General features: G+C 44.7%; 1 protein-coding gene across 1 annotated transcript in view; it reads left to right on the top strand.

Annotated features, from left to right (window-relative positions):
* Nucleotides 1–1,237: 1,237 nt before the first annotated feature.
* Nucleotides 1,238–16,887, top strand: part of PPP2R2B (protein phosphatase 2 regulatory subunit Bbeta) — a 217,345-nt gene continuing 201,695 nt past the window's right edge. Inside the window, exons 1-2 of the mRNA XM_079770208.1 lie at nt 1,238–1,352; nt 1,857–2,050. Of these exons, the coding sequence (XP_079626334.1) occupies nt 1,981–2,050 (70 nt within the window). The 5' untranslated portion in view covers nt 1,238–1,352; nt 1,857–1,980. The remainder of the gene's footprint in view (nt 1,353–1,856; nt 2,051–16,887) is intronic.

The raw sequence follows: 16,887 nt of genomic DNA, 5'->3' as shown, positions 1-16,887 counted from the left end.
TCTTCAAGGAAATCTAATGGCAATTTCCAGCCTCAGTTGAGGACTTGTTCCCCCCACACACACACACTTTTTTTTTTTTTTTACTTCAAATACTTTCTAAATGGTGTTAGCCGAAGCATTGTATGTACATAATTAACTCACAGGTCCCTCTGGGCTCAGCTAGCTAAACTCGAGGAGCTTAACTGAGCAAGACATTTGCTTATGTCTCCTCCTACAGTGACACCCGTGGAAACGAATCCCTTCCACAAGAGGAAACCGGGGAAATGTATTTTCCAAATTGGCTTTCCAGTGACTTAATGATTTTGGTTTCATAACAATAATGATTGAATTTTGCTTTCAAATACGGAATTTGCGATTTGGGGAAGCAGGGTAGGGGGTGGTAGGGAATTCAGTATTTTCCTCCTCGTTGAAGTAGGAAGACAGGCCTCTTTTTTGTATTCACTGGATCTTTGAAATTCCCTCAGGGTGGCAGTGGCTCTCTGTGGGCACAGGGCTCCGAGGGACCGGGCATGTTGAGAGCAAATGTAAGCCGGCCCCGCAGTGTCCTGTCTCCACAGGCAAAACCCACAGGAAGACCTGCAGCGCTTCCCCAAGACAAAGTGCAAAGGGCGAGGGAAGGGGCACTGTTCAGACTGACTGTGTTGACTAGATTCATACAGAACTCGGGCCTCTGCTTCCCTCTGCCTGTGTAGACACAAACGCCTGCAGTTATGGCTGTTTGAATGAAGAAGTCGGCTGTGATGGTAGAAAACTTCTGGCCGCTGTTTCCCCTTCCATTCCCAGCACAGAGGGCTTCAGCTGGGCGCTGAGAAGCTCTTTTCCCATCCTGTCCTCTCTGTTGAGGTTTGGAATCCCAGGCCTTGCCCTTTAACTCCCTCGAGGGACTGCATGCATCACCCAGGGGTGAGCAAAAGGGACCTGGATGTCCACTTCCTGCCTACCTAAGCCAACCCACTTCTCTTTGCCGTCCTGAAGCGCAGGTGTCCGGAGACAGGCTGCAAGCCAGGGGAGCTGTGGGCGGCCGAGTCAACGCCGCCCTCCGCTGCGTGGCACGGGAAGGGGGGAGGTTGAGAGCGCGCGTCAATGCTTTTCACCTGAGCCTGCAAGCGAGCGGCTGGCTGCCCAGGTGCCGGTTCGCGGCTGCGTGCGCCCCACTGCCGCAGAGAGCAGCCGCAGCCTCTGCCTCGGCCACCGCCGCTGCTGGGAGAGTCCTGGGCTGCTGACGCGGTTGGGAGGAGCCTCGCCTTTAATGCACCAGCCGCCTCCAGCCTCCAGCCTCCTGCAGCAACAGCAGCAGCAGCAGCAGCAGCCACCGCAGCCGCAGCTGCGAGTGCGCGCGTGTGGGTGTGCGGGTGAGTGCGCTGGTGCCGGCCGCAGCGCCCTGCCCAGCGCCCTGCCGGCTTCCTTGCCTCCGCCCGCCGGAGCCGCCCTCCCGTGGGACCCGCACCCCCACCCGGGCCCGGCCAGCCTGAATCCTGCCCCTGCCACCTCGCCCTGCAGCTCGAGTCCAGAAAGGCACCATTTTGTCGCGGCTGCCCCCTCTCCCGAGGGGAGGAGGGATTTTTTTTTCTTTTTTTGCATTTCGGAGCGACTGCCAACGAGGAGAACCTGTTGGGCATCACCCCAGCCCGGCTTGTGAGCGCCTCCAGGGCGGCGGGCGGGACCAGACCCCTTGGGGGCACGGCGCATCTTGGCACCGGAGGCAGGCGCAGCATCCTCGCTGGGAATTGGAGCTGGAGTGAGCGCACCGCGGGAGGAGCCGCCACAGCCTCGGAGATCCCGAGTGGAGGAGGTGACAGCTCCATTGCCGGGTTTTTATTTTCATTTTTTTCTCCGCCTCCCCGTCTCCTCCTCAGGCTCGGACCATGGTGCAGTCCCACTGGCTCCCCTGCCCCCCTCTCCTGTGAGCCTGGCTGCGGGGAGGGATCATGGATACTTGTCTGCCGGCTTCTGGTTCCCACGCAAGTAAGCCTGCTGTCAATGGAGGAGGACATTGATACCCGCAAAATCAACAACAGTTTCCTGCGCGACCACAGCTATGCGACCGAAGGTAACGCCAGCCCCGCCGCATTCCGCCGCTGGGGCCGGGCGCAAGTTGCGGATCGCTGCGCTCCGCGGGCTGCAGGGCGCGTAGTGGCGGAGGCGCCTCCGGGGCCGGGGCGGGGGATCGGCTCGCTGGGGCGGCCGCGGGAGCGCCCCACATTCATCCGGGCTCCGCGAGGCGAGCCCGGCGTTCAGCAGCAGGTGGACCCGGCGCCCACGGGAGTGAAAATGGCCCTCGGGGATTTTTCAGGGTGGGGCTCCCAGCTGGAAAAATGACCCCCAGAAAACAGACGACCTCTTCCCCAAGATGTTTGCAGGGGGGTCTTATAGGGAGAGAAGAAGGAAGGGGCCCAGAGGACCGCGGGGTCCTCCCCTCCCTGAGCCGAGTGATGCATCTCTCAGTGGCTGCAGGGAGGGCATGGTTTCATTTCCTGCCGGCTCATCTCTGGCCGGGTTACCTGCTCAGACAATCAAACCCCCAAAGGGCCCTTGGCAGAAGGGCGAGCCCCTCTCCCCTTGGAAGTGCATTTGCAAGAAATGAAAAGGTGGCTGGGGAAACGGTGTTCTGGCGAGCGAATTAGTGTGACACGTGGGGCGAGCCAGGCGATGAGTGGGGCCTTTAAAAATCACCATTATGAATTCTGCAGCAGTAGTTTCTGCTGAATCAACAGCCAGCAGAAAGCAAGAGGGTTCAGTAAGCCGAGCTTTGCCGAGAGGTGAAATTGTCGCCTCTCCCTCTCCCAGCTTGTTCTGGTATTAGCCTGGTGCTGTGCACGCGGGCAGAGAAAAGTCAGCAGGTGGAACTCATTCTGCCTTTTGTGTGTGAACAGAGGGGAGGTTTTGGTTGTTGTATTTTTTTTTAAATACCAAAACTTTTGTATTTTGGCTTTCATTTTCTACCTGGAGGCCTTTATCCTTAACCACTCATCTAAAGTGTTGCATTATCACATCGTCATATCCACGTGAGGAAATGTGTGCGAACTGTGCTTTAGGAAAATGTAGCAAAGGTGTGTTAATTTAAGACTATTATTCTTGGGTGCTAAAATATCTATGATATTTAACAAATCAAGATAACTAGAGAAATGTGATGGGGGAGTAAAAGAGTTCAAGCTCCGAAAGAAATAAAAAGACACAACTTGGGGGGGAAAGCTGGCATTTTCTATAAATATCCTTGGAAATTTTAGATAAAAAGACTGCCTGGCGCTATTGAAAATATGTTCTCTGTTCATCATTATTATTGGAGAACAGCAAGCCTAATATTTCCATGGCGCTGGCAGATTAAACAGAGTTGTATGAGCTCTGGCCTCCAGGAGCTTAGAAATGTCTTTTAAGATATTCCACCTGTCCCTCCCCCATACCAAGCTCCATACTTGCTGATTCTTTTCATTTGCAAGGTGACAATGTAGATGTAAGATGTTCATCCTCAGCCTTAGTGCTTTGTCACTGACTCAGTTACCAGGTAGAATATTATTAGCTCTGTGTCTGAGACTGGCGTCCAAGAGAGAAGTTGGCCTTGGGTCTGTTGGCTTTATTGGGGACACCACTTCTGTTTGTGGCAATAAAGAGGGCTGCCTCCGTGTTTTCCGCTGTATTGCATAATGCTTCCGAGTGCAGGCAAAGGAAACTTACTGAGCTGAGAAGATGGGAAAATCGGGGCCTTGTGTATAGAGAATACACAAGGGCTCTAGATATTACCTAATCTTTGTTCCTATGTCATGGCATTTTGGTAAATTGATTCTGAACAAAATGTCTGGGTTTATTTAGTCAAAATAAGGCAAAGAGCTTTCCAAAACCTTTCTAAATCAACCTCTCAGATTATCTGTCTCTGTCTCTCTTAGACCTAAACATTGTGCAAAGCAGGAGTTAGGTAGGGCAGGAAGTTCTCTGTGGTCTTAATCTGTTCATTTTAGAGAACATCCATGCAGTCATGCTGGCCGGAGGGGGAAGAGTCCCTCTTCTCCTGATGAATACCTTACAGGCGCTGGTACAGCTTGAAAGAGCACCAGATGAAAATAGTCTTTGTTAAAGTCCACTTTATTGGGGGTTTGCTCCCAAAGTTCTCTTCCCCTTTGTTAACTTAAACCCACTTTCTGAGGAATTAGCATCCAGGTCCTTCTGTAGATTTTGCTTTTCTCTCTCTCTCTCTCTCTCTCTCTCTCTCTCTCTCTCTCTCGATATTTTTCCTACCTGCCAAGATATGTCAGATTTTTTCCTCCAAGATCTCCTTCCCATTTGTCTCTGAGCTTTCTTCCCTGTGCTCAGATCATTCCACACTGCAGTATTCTATTTAAAGCTGAAAGGGCTTTGCTGTGTAGTTAGTGTGAAGGACTGTAAGCTCAATTTGCATTGTAAGTGGTAGCTGCCTGCAGGTTTATCTAGCTAAGAGCAATGAAAATGCTGAAGGACACTTTTACCCAAGACCACCTCTCTCTCTCTCTCTCTCCAAAAATGCATAGGTGTATTTATAAAAGACATTCTTATGACTCTTACTCTGGGCATTAAAGTTACCACCCTTTCCTACCATTTTCTAATTTTCCTCCCTTTTTAAAATTACCATCTTTGAGCATCTTCTATGTTCCAAGCACTGTGCTGAGTTTTTTATAGTAGCCTTTTAATATAGCCAAACCCCGCTAAGTGGGTGCTGTTATTTCCATTTTCAAATAATGAAACAGCAACAGAGGCCCAGAGATGTTACTGGTTTGCCAAGGTCACACAGACAGTCAAGGCAAGAGCTTGTCTTCAAAACCAAGGCTGTCAGAGGACCCACCACAGTCTCTTCCACTAGGAAGTTCTGCACAGCTTCAATTTTCTTTAACCATGAGCTACTGTTATGGGGAAGATCACAATGGTTTGGTCTTTATGTATAAATTGTATTCTCATCTGAGGTAGAATTCTTTGCAGGGGTCATTTGAAAGTGTGTATAGGGGTTATATATGAGGAAAAGCATGGGTGGGGTTGGAATAGACACACACACACACTGGTTTTATTGGTTTTCCCCCAATGTGGTGCCTCTTCCTCCCTCCCTCCCTCCCTCCCTCCCCCCCCCCCTCTCTCTCTCTCTCTCTTGTTTTATTGGTTTTTCCCCAATGTGGAACCCTGAGTTCCCTAACCAGAGGCGCATCTCTCAAACCTATCTAATCTACATGTGGCTTTCCTTCTATATTTTCAGACTTGTCAGAACCAACTGAAAATCCTTCTCCATTAGAGCTGTCAAAAAGTTTTCTAGATCAATCTTCCTACTCCCAAACGAGGCCACAGAGGGAATAGGTGGGGTTTATAGGAATAGCAATCTGGTTAGAAGGGGAAGTCAGAAAACACATTTTAAAACAACTACTCTGGTTTGGGTTTCCTTACCTGTAAAATGGGAATAACAGTAGAACCTATGCCACAGAAAAAAAAAATTAATCCCGGGAAATCACTGAAGACAGTGCCTAATATAAAGCCAGACCTCAATAAATGTCCTCAATACATTATAGCTGTTGTTATTATTACTTACGCTGCATTTTCATAGCAAGCACTGTTTTTCCTCAAATTGTTTGATTTGAGTTTATCTTAAAGGGAAGGGCTGGTGGGAGTAGGGGAGAGGTCACACTAAAACCCACCACAGTATCTTCTGGGCTCAGCCACTGACCATGGATCTTGCCATTTATTAATTTGCCTTAATGTATTTGCTGGTTATATTCTGGTAGCAAATAAATTCTGTCTACTATCCGAGGCCTTAAAAACCCATACTATTTGTGTGTATTAAAGGAAGAACTAATTATCCCATGTAGTTCCTTCCAATAATTAAAGGCAGACTCACTCTGCCTTTAAGTCCTTGGACAAATGTTAATTGACTTTGTGCAGAGGCGGTCCAGCATGTTCCAGTTCAGACATGGTCTCTGTCCTCATGGTGCCTTCAGTCTGGCCGAGGAGGTAGATGATAGTTGTCCTATTGTATACTTATTTTGCAAATAAGTATGTGGTTACCAATTGTAGTAAGTGATCATCAGGAAAAGCACAAGGTGCCTGAGGTCATATGTAAGGCAGAAAGGCAGATCTAATTTAGATTGGGGATTCAGAGAAAGTTTAAGCTGAGAACTAAAGGCTGAGTCAAGAATTAACAAGAGCTAAAGGCATTTCAGGTTAAAAGGACAATCTGCACAAATCTCAGAGATATAAAATAGTTGGACAGACCCAAGGAATGGCAAGATACCATGGCTGGAGTGTAGGGAACTAGAGGAAGTGTGATGAAGATGAGACTGGTGCATTACTTTAGAATGCACCAAAACCAAGGAAGGTTAAAGCGAGGACAGAGGGATGGATAGATGGGTAGAGCTAAGATAAAGCAAGTAGAAAATGGTAAAGTCCAGGTGGGTCAGTCAATGGCTATTCACTGTAAATTTTTTTCAACTTTGTTTGGAAATTCTCATAATAAAATGTTAGGAAAAGGGACTGGGGAGGTATTTAGGGATGTGGTCACATTGAGCCTTGTTGTACATAAGGAGTTTGGACTTAATCCAAAGATGGATCGAAAGCCATTAAAAGATTTTGATGGGGGGGGCGGGATATGATCAGGATTGTTTTTTCAAAGCTCATTCTGGCTATCCTGCAGCGTGGGGTCATCGGGCTGGGCAAGAAGTGAGCAGCAGTGAAAGCAAGGAGATGATTAGGAGGTCATGGCTGTACTCTAGGCCAGTGGCAGCAGTAGAGATGGGGACAGTCAGTAGAGATGTTGGATACACTGTAGAAGAAGAATGGATAGGACCTACTCATTGTGCTAGATCGGGGGGGAAAATGGAGAAGTAGATGGAGATAGTGTCATGGACAACTCCCAGGATCTTGCTATAAGAATGGATGCACAAGGGGGCACTTCCCTGAAACTGGAGAAAGACTCCGGAAGTTGATTAGCCTGAGGGGCATGTGTGACATCCAGTCTCACAGTGAGACTCTCAAGGAAGCAGTTGGAGATCTGGGTCTGAAGCGCAGAAGAAAGATCTAGATTGGATTATAATTTGGGACATCATGCATATTAAAGGAATTGAAGGCTGTGTGAATAGATGAGGTGCCTGGGAGAAGAGCACCTATGGCAGAATTTGAGCCAATGAGTGAACAATTACATGGAAATTGATCTTGGTTTGATATAAAGAAATTGTAACAAAAAGCACCTCCAATGGAATGCCTTGGTAAGCCTAATGAACCACACACTGAAGTTATTCAAATAACGCTACATGGCCATTGAAGAAGAGTCCAATCTTGGGTGGGTTGAGTTTGGAGGGTCTCTAAATTTGAGATCTGTCAAATGTTCTAGCTTCTTGAGGGTTATAAGAATAAAAGTGAAAAAGTAAAATTCCCTGACCCCCCCTCCCCTCAGAACACGTTCAAGAAAGAGAGAATCTATGATGAATAAAACTGGAAGTCACTTAAAAATGGCTTTTGAAAAATCAGCGGAGGTGGTGTGATGATGGAGAGCTGCCTTGTAGTTCTTTAAGTTGCTTTATATATTTGTATGCAAATGCCAGGTCAGAATAGTGCTCCCAATGCATATGGATGAATGTTTGAGTTCCCTGCTATTCTCAGAAAAAATATGAAATGGAAGGTGGGCAGAAGCTGCCGCATGCTATTGTAAATGACCTTTCTGGGGACGGGAAATGTTCCGCTACCAAACATAATAACCAGAGTGCATTGAAAATCACTAGCAAGTATTCATTATTAGCATCCGGGTCCCCAGGGGCAATCGCGAGCCCTTTATGAGGGCTGGTCAGAAACGTACCAATGAACCTGGGGCGAATAATATTAGACCAGCCCTGTCAAAATATTGGTAATGCTCCATGAAAAGAGCACAGCTGTAGACTGACATTCCTAGACTCTGGCATTTGCATTTATGAGGAAATGAAGGGTCCAATTTACACACTTAGCTGAGGGTGGAGAACTAAGATTTCTCGAGGACTGTCTGTATTCCAGGCATTTTCCTACGTGTTTCTCGTTATTTACTCCTTTAATCACCTTCTGCAGCCCTGAGAGAATGGTTGCATTAGCCCTGCTTATCAGAAGAAGAAATTTTGAGGTTTGGAGAAGCAAAGAAACTTGTGTTAAGGTTCATACTTGGAACTGGCAGAACCAGATTGGAACCCAGGACTCCAAGCATGTGCTCTTTGCCCATCCCTGCTGCCTCTTGTCAGATTTTAGGGGGAGAAATGCAGGTTCTATTCTGTCCTCCGCCTGCATCCAACCCCGTGGTGCCCATTGAGTGCTGCCCACTCACTTGGCCCATCTCTTCTCAGCGCTGCAGGGCACGTGCCTGCACCTTCCTCGACGGTCCCACAGGGCGGGAGCCAGAATCCTTACTTGACTTACACCTATAGATTTATTCTACTCTATAAGAAAAGAAGGACAATATCTATGCAATCGAACAATCGAAATGTGAAAATTAGCTGGGTTTTTATAGCCTTCTCCATGTCCCTCACAGCCACTGCAGGACCCAGGCTGAGCTGAGATGGTCCCACTGGGCCATCTAGGCACCCGTTCTGTAGAGCAGATGACAAAAGAGAGAATTTCCTGGAACAGAGCAAAGTGGGACAGAGGCAACTATGTGATGGCCGATGCTCTTTTGCACATTAATGTGGAGGCATCTGAGGCCTCATTTTGGCCAGAACAGTCTCTAGTCCCCTCTTTCCCCATTAATAAAATGAGTTTGCTTTCACCAAACTTGTCATCTTTTCTAACAAATGTCCTTCTTTTGCCTTTCTAGTCGAGCTCTAGAATCAGGCTGAAAATCGGCTCTGATATACCCATACCAGTATTGACATAACTATCCTACTAGAAAAACAGGTTTATTTTACAAGACCACTGGGAGCTTTGTCTTAAGTAATTCAAGAACCCTTGAATTCTTATGCTGCAAGTTCACCATTGAAAGAATTAGGAGTGACGATGATAAGATATGCATGTGTGAAATCCATGGAAAACTAATTAGTATTAATTGGTTTCTTTGGAGAAGGGATCATGTGGGTAATGGAAAAAGATGTGTTTGTGAAGGGGACAAATCAGGCTGGTGCTTTAGAAGAAAGAAACATGATTTCTTACAGCAAATGTAAGGAAATTAGGGGACTCTGTGGGCAAGGGGCCAAAAGATGCATGGAATCTAAGGTTCTGGAGGGGCCCCTATAGGCAGGTTTTTAACCTGAGAAAGATGAGGTCTGCTAGATGGAATGTGCTGACGAGAACCTTACCTGTGAGAGGATGTATTCCAGGTATACTGGGCTTGATGCTGGGAGACTGACAGCCTCCTCCATCATGCAGTGCCGATTCTGCTGCTATAAATCCCTGTTAAGTAATGAACCTGAAGTAGTTGCAGAATGACAGGCCACCTCCTCCAGTAATGGAGGGGGATCAGCCTTGTGACCTTCACCAGGTGCAGAGGGTGGGAAAGCTGGGAAGGGACTATTGCAGCAAGATGCTCAGCACTTGCAGGTGCTCAAAATATCACCAGGAAGTGATTCACCAAGAAGTGTTTTACCAAAGGGGATAGCTGCACCAAAAACTCAAGGAGGTTAACGTGGCTCATGGAACTTTGCAGAAGTCAAGTTGGACACCCAAGGTAGGAGAGGCCTATTGGTTCACAACAGCTGTATTGTCGTCATTCACATTTCTCTCCGCCTTTATGTCTTTATTCATAGGGCACATAATACATAAATGCCTTTTTATTTGAAAGGATTTGAGCATTATACAAATAGATAAAGCACATCATGAATCACCCTTCATCCCCCACATCCACCCCACTTCCCTGTGCAGGGGCTACCATTGTCAGTAGTTGGGTATGCATCCTTGGAGCCACCTTCATATGCTTATCAATTCATTTAAATAGACATGGGCAGATTACATTGGGGGAGGGATGGTTCCTCTGTGTAACTGAATGCATACAGTTTATTTGCACTTTGCTTTCTTTCCCCCACTCCATGATGTATGTCTAAAAGATCTTGTCATGTCAGGACACCTACATCTGCCTTCTTTCCCATGGCTGTGTAGTGCCCATGATATGACTGTACTGTATTTTCTTTAGTAATTCCCTTATGGATGGATGGAAAATTGTTCCTAGCTTTTTATATTACATAAGATACTGCAGTGTTTACTCATGTATATATGCTTTGGTTCAAATGTTCTCCTTCCTGATTGTATCATCTTTAAAGTCAAGATACAGGTTCTCATTTCTTAGCAAAATGGCAAGAAGGACTCTCTGGTCCTCCATTTATTCCCTAAGTAACCTTGGAAAAGTCATTTAACCTCGTGAACTTGAATTTCCTAATGTAGAACATGGGAATTCCTCAGTATACCTCTTTCTACCAAAACCATTGCAGATTTGAATGTTAGTGATGAATCATGGTGACTGCTGGCCATTGTGGAAGGCTTACTATGTGCCAGGGATGGACTTGGGTCTTTAAAGTATTTTTCTCATTTAATCCTCACAACTCTGTAGGTTGATACTGTCCTTATAGCCCTTCCAGTGAAAGTTGAAGCAGAAGGAGACTAGTACTTGTCCAAGGTTACGCAACAGTGGGCAGCAGAACAGAAGTCACTCCCAGCTCTGTCTGACTGTCAGGCTCATATTCCTAAACTGCAGCAGATCATCTCAGGGTAGTGTATGGACACACCTGTGTAAAACCAAAGTCATGATGTTGACACAGAGCAAAGATTTTCATTTCCTTAAAGAACTGTGCTTTTGAATTAATACCAACACAAAGGGTCCAATATTTATCAAGACTTTGGAAATGAATGGAGGGAAAATTGGAAGGCAGTGTGGTATTTTAAACTCTCCTGTGGATTATATTCTAAGTGGGTATTTTTCCCAGACTTGCCACCATAATTAGTCACTTTTACTCTCTGGGCTTCAGTTTTCCTCATCTACTAAATTGAGGTTGAAGATGGGGGCGGGGAGGCATGCTCTCTATAGATTTTCCTGGTTGGAAGTTTCTGTGATGCACTCCATCTGTATTTGCGACCATCTGGGTAGATCTCCTTGGTATGTTCTGATGTTGTGTTCAGGGGCGAGGCTGGGGGACACAGGCATCAGCTTTAAATGGTCCCAGAATTTTAGGCCTGGCTGTTCTTACTGATGGGTCAGCTCATCCTTCTGGCAAGTAGGCTCTGGTGCAGCCAAGAGGCGGAGCCAGAAAGAGAAGCATCTCTTTGCCAAAAGCCACTGCAGATGGAGGAGCCAGTCTGTCTGGGCGGCCCCTGACTTTGAGAGGAGCCATTTGGCAAAGTTGTTGGCAGGAGCTGTCCTGCAGCATGAATGCTGGAGACTGTCCTGGGCCGGAGTGAATCAGGGACACGGCCGGCACGGCAAAGGTGGCTGGTGGAACAAATAGCCATCTGGTGAGCAGGGCGCTGCTCATCTTGCCGCACTGACAGGCAAGAGCAAGTGCCAGTCGGTGAGGCTGAGCTCTCAATGACACGATCTGACAGGCTCAGTGGAATTTCTCCCTTGCTGTTATTGTGTGCTCCATGGAGGAGGGTTGTAAACCCACGTGAACCTGGCTCTTGCAGAAATCAAGAAGGCTCCAATTTCTTGCACTGTTCCCAAGTAGGAAAGGAAATTCATCAATTCAAACAAAATCCATGTATTGTAGTTAACGCCTGATGCTATGAGGGTTGTGCTAGGGACTAGGGTGAAGTATAAGTTCTTGTTCTCAAGCATCTTTCCATCTATTCAGGCAGATGGCCCTCTGGCCTTCTCGAAATACTTAACCTTGTGCCGGGCCATGTGAGTCTGTGCTGTGTTCGCCTGTCTGTTATCACCAGGTGGCTGAAGTGGGAGAATCAGAGCCTGCCCAGCTCTAGACCCACTTCCAGCAGTGCTGGCTCTGTGGCCTGGACAGATCACGCCACATCTTTGATTATTTTCTTTCTTTTTTTCTATTCAAAACGTGTTTCACTGGGATGATTCCCCACTCATCTGGCTTCAAGGGGCTTCCTCCTGAAGGCTGATAGAGGACCATGGAGCAGCCAACACATGCACCGACCCTTTGTGCCTGGCTAAAGAGAGTGGTGATTTTATAGCATCCTGGGCATTTCACACCCATGAAGTAGGGGCTGGGTCTTTACACCGGGCACTTCTTGTGTTTTCTCTTCTCCTCTTCTGGAGAGGGATGAAGGCGATCCTTTGCAAGAGGCATGGTCCCCTGGGGAGGTTGTCACCACCAGAAAGGCTGATAGAGTTCTTACCTATAAAGGAGATGAGGCGGCATGCCCCTGCTCACATGTTATTGTTTATATGTGAGAATTAAATAAATACAAAAGAAGCTCTCTCTTGCTCCATGCATTTGGGACCAATGGTGGTTGATGGTAACTTGAAAAACTTAAAGCAGATAATTATATAAAATGGTAAACTTATTTTAAACAGCATTCTCTACTTTTGTTTAAGGGCTTGTTCATAAATCAAGGCTGAATCTTTCAGCGTGGGTCTGATGTTTGGGGATTATAATATTTTCCTTACACAAACCACCCCCAGAATGAGAAAGACCATGTCTGAGTTTGGTACTGAGATTGAGTGAAAGCATACATACCTGAGAAGCGTTCTCACTATAGACCCATCTGGATTTTTATGGTTGTCCCCAATTGTTTAATTCTCCTACATGTAATTTTACATTTTTTAATCATCTTTTGAAAGCATTCGGCTTCATTTTCATGTGAAACAGTCACTCTCTTTCTGTTCACACCATTCTTTTTGTCACCTTCCATGATATTTAATTAAATAACAAGTATAACTGGCATCAGGAGATTTGGGAACAAACACACTGCCTCTCAGTAAACATGCAGCTCCAACCGGAGGAAGCAGCAGTGTGCCTATGTGTCAGAGATTAGCCTACTAATTAGAGTATAGAGCAAACTATAGGCCCATTTTACAGAGAGAATGGAAGGCATTTTCATCCAGTGAGTCTTCTACTTAGAGGACTGTTAAAAGAGCTTCTGTTGTAATTATCTTACCTAATAATAGACAAACATGTAAATTGACCGTACCTCCGCTACACCCACCAGCCAATCAGGAGGGAATATGCAAATTAGAAGGACAAAGATGGCGGCCACCCAGCTGCTCTAGGTGCGGAGTGGCTGGGCGGGGCAGGATGGCCTGCTATGAGAGGGAGGGTTGAGGGTGAGGGGATCTACAGCAGCAGTACTCTGGCCCCACAGCAAAGACGCAGACTGCAGACTCCGGAGTCTGCAGCAAAGACAAAGATGGCAGACTCCGGCCTGAGTCTGCAGCAAAGACGAAGAAGGCAAACTCTGGCTGGAGTGAAGGCCTGGGTACTAGGTGCTGGAGGAAAACCGGTGCTGGAAGCCAAGGGAAGGAAGGCCTATTTCATGAATCTCTTTGTGCAACAGTCCTCTAGTAATTATAATAACACTCCAATATACTGAGTGTTTGCTGTGAAGTAGGAATTAGGTTAAGTACTCTGAATGTACTACATTTGATATATTCTCTATTTATGTATGGTGAGCTAGATTGATGTATGTTTATATGATATAGATATATAAATATGTGTTTATCTGTATCATCCATTCTTCACAATAACCATCAGAAGTACTACAATTAAATCTGAACTAAGTGAGACTTTAGGTCTTTTTCACCATTGTTTGTCCATCTTCTTATATGGTGCCTACCTGGGAAACAGCACACATTAAATATTTATTAAGAGAACAGATTTCTGTTTTACTGATGATGAAACTGAGGCTTAGAGAATTTGTGTAATCTGTTAGTAGACTCTGGACTTGAATGCATTTAAGAAAAAATGTAGGTATATTACAATAATTTTTACAAAGCTCTTGGTTATATAATTTGAATCCCATATTACTCTATGAATAACCTTCTAATAGGATAAAAATTTGGTACCATCTCTACTTTGTACAACTATGTCAGTGTTCTAGAAAAGGGCTAGGAAAACTTCCAATAAATCTTTTAGGCTTTGCTGATCACACAGTTTATGTCCAACTACTCAGCTCTGCCAATGTAGCATGTGGGGATGGCTGTGTTCTTGCAAAACTATTTGCAGAATCCAGTGGTGGCCCATGGACCATAGATTGCTGATCCCTATTCTAAAAAAGTGTTTGAAACCCAGTAGAAGTTCAAAAAAATTTTTCTCTTCTAAGTGAGTGTTTGCAGTAAGTACTAGAGAGAAGCTTAACTGAACAGGAATGGCTTGTAGGGGTCCTCAAACTTTTTAAACAGGGGGCCAGTTCACTGTCCCTCAGACCGTTGGAGGTCCGGACTATAGTTTAAAAAAACTATGAACAAATTCCTATGCACACTGCACATATCTTATTTTGAAGTAAAAAAACAAAACAGCAAAAACACCCGCATGTGGCCCACAGGCCGTAGTTTGAGGACGCCTGGCTTAGTGGGAAAAGACAGGCCTTGCTGGAATTCTGACAGGTGGAGAGGAATGGCAAAAGCTTTCCTAATGGAGAATGGAGCCTTGTGTGATGAAAGGCGGCAAAAATAAGCAAACAAAGTGGTATGTTGTCTGAGCAAATGAGCTGAAGACTAGATGTATAACAAACTATTTGTTAGCTCATTAGAATCCCCACATGTAACCATGCCTTTTATAAATAGTGTCCCCAGTTGCTTACTCGGTAGTCATTTAGAAAATATTTATTATATACTAAATAAAAAACATGCTAAAAAAACAGGTATACAATGAAAAAGAAACAGATATACACCCTGCTTTCATAGAGCTTGTATTCTCTTGGGAAGATGTACGTTAAATAGACACAAACATAAGACTGTAACTATAAATTTTATTAAATAAGAGGTTATGAGAGAATAAAATATATGTTCCATAATGAAAACTTGCCCTTTTAAGAAAAGTGCAAAAATAGAAAATCAAGCCCTGATTGGTGTAGCTCAGTTGGTTGGAGCATTGTCTACACCCGTGGTCGGCAAACTGCGGCTCGTGAGCCACATGCAGCTCTTTGGCCCCTTGAGTGTGGCTCTTCCACAAAATACCACGGCCTGGGTGAGTCTATTTTGAAGAAGTGGTGTTAGAAGAAGTTTAAGTTTAAAAATTTTGGCTCTCAAAAGAAATTTCAATCGTTGTACTGTTGATATTTGGCTCTGTTGACTAATGAGTTTGCTGACCACTGGTCTACACCACAAGGTTGCAGGTTTGATTCCCTGTCAGGGCACATACTAGGTTGTGGGTTTGATCTCCGGTCTGGGCATTTATAGGAGGCAACCGATTGATGTTTCTCTTTCACATCGATGTTTCTCTCTTCTTTATTCTAATATCAATTTAAAGAACTATTGAGTGAGGATTTAAAAAAAATCAAATTTACCTCTAGCCAGACATAATTATTATAAACACTTTTTAAATGTATTTTTCTTTCACACTGTGTGTGTGTGTGTGTGTGTGTGTGTGAGAGAGAGAGAGAGAGAGAGAGAGAGAGAGAGAGAGAGAGAGAGAGAGAGAGAAATGGGTGAATGCTGGAATTATATAAAATAGTATTGTGTCCCTTGTTTTTTGTTTGTTTTTTATAATTTTTATTTTATTTTTATTATGGTATCACATAATTGTCCTCAATGTCCCTTGTTTTTTTTTAATTTTTGTCCCAAACAATACAGTGAGCATTTTTTCTGTAACATCCTATAGTTAAACAATAATTTTACCAATCACCTAATGCAGGAAGTTTAGATTATTTTCAATATTTTGCTATAATAATTGTGTGATAAATAATTGAATTAATCTAAATCATCTCTCTAGTTATTTTCTTAAAACAAGTTTTCTTAAAAATATATTTTTATTGATTTCAGAGAGGAAGGGGGAGGTAGAGAGAGAGATAGAAACATCAATGAAGAGAGAGAATCATTGATTGGCTGCCTCTTGCACGTCCCCTACTGGGGATTCAGCCTGCAACCCAGGCATGTGCCCTTGACTGGAATCGAACCTGGGACCCTTCAGTCTGCAGGCCGATGCTCTATCCACTGAACCAAACCAGCCATGGCAAAACAAGTTTTTAATGTCAAGATTGCTGGGCTAAATAGTACAAACAATTAAGTTCCTAGATAATAATAAATTGCCTTGTAAAAAAGTCATACCCAGGTTCGCCTTGACAATGGCCATGGCACTTTGCCCCTTTAGTCTGGTTTATATTTTGCCTCTACCTCACATTGTCATAGATTTTCAGAGTGTTGAAGTTCAGAACAGAAAACTTATGTGGGGTGAAGATTAGAAAAAAAAGTCACAAAGACATAGCCATGGAACTTTAATTTGATCCCATTGCCCTTGTTCTTCCCCAAAGCCTCGGGTACTTTTACTTGTTCTGAGAGTGAGTCAAACTCAGTTCTCAGCCTCTGCCATTAAATACATGGGTGTGTAGCTTCATCTCTGGGATTGAGTGCCCACCTATATTAAATAAAATGACATTCATGGTTCCAGGGCATCATTTGTAGATAAGTATATGGAACCTAGTGACCCAGAAATGTTAATTTTTCTCAAACTGGTGAGTAGGTAACTTCAAAGAATGACTGACCCAGTATGACAACCAGTAATACTTGTTTAACGACCTAGTCTCTGGGGAAAGGGGTTTCAAGTGAGCTATGTTAACTTATTTTGCTAATGCTATGTGTGGTTGAATGCAATTTCAACCCCGGCAAATCAGAAAAAAACAGACTCTAACTATCATTGGCTTTACACTTGCCGCCTTCTCTAGTTTTCCCTAAAAATTGGGAGCATGATTTAATGGAAATGAAAAGTGCAAATCTTATAAACTACCACTGGGATTATATTTTAGTCTACAATTTTTAGTCCCTTTTCAAAGTATATTGGCTATCGGCATTTTAGCAATCTTTGGGGATTATAGTTGGGAGTCAGT

The sequence above is a fragment of the Cnephaeus nilssonii genome (assembly GCF_951640355.1).
Source record: "Cnephaeus nilssonii genome assembly, chromosome: 5".
Taxonomy (NCBI): Eukaryota; Metazoa; Chordata; class Mammalia; order Chiroptera; family Vespertilionidae; genus Cnephaeus; species Cnephaeus nilssonii.
The sequence above is the reverse complement of the archived record's forward strand: the minus strand, read 5'-3'. Positions and strand labels throughout refer to the sequence as shown.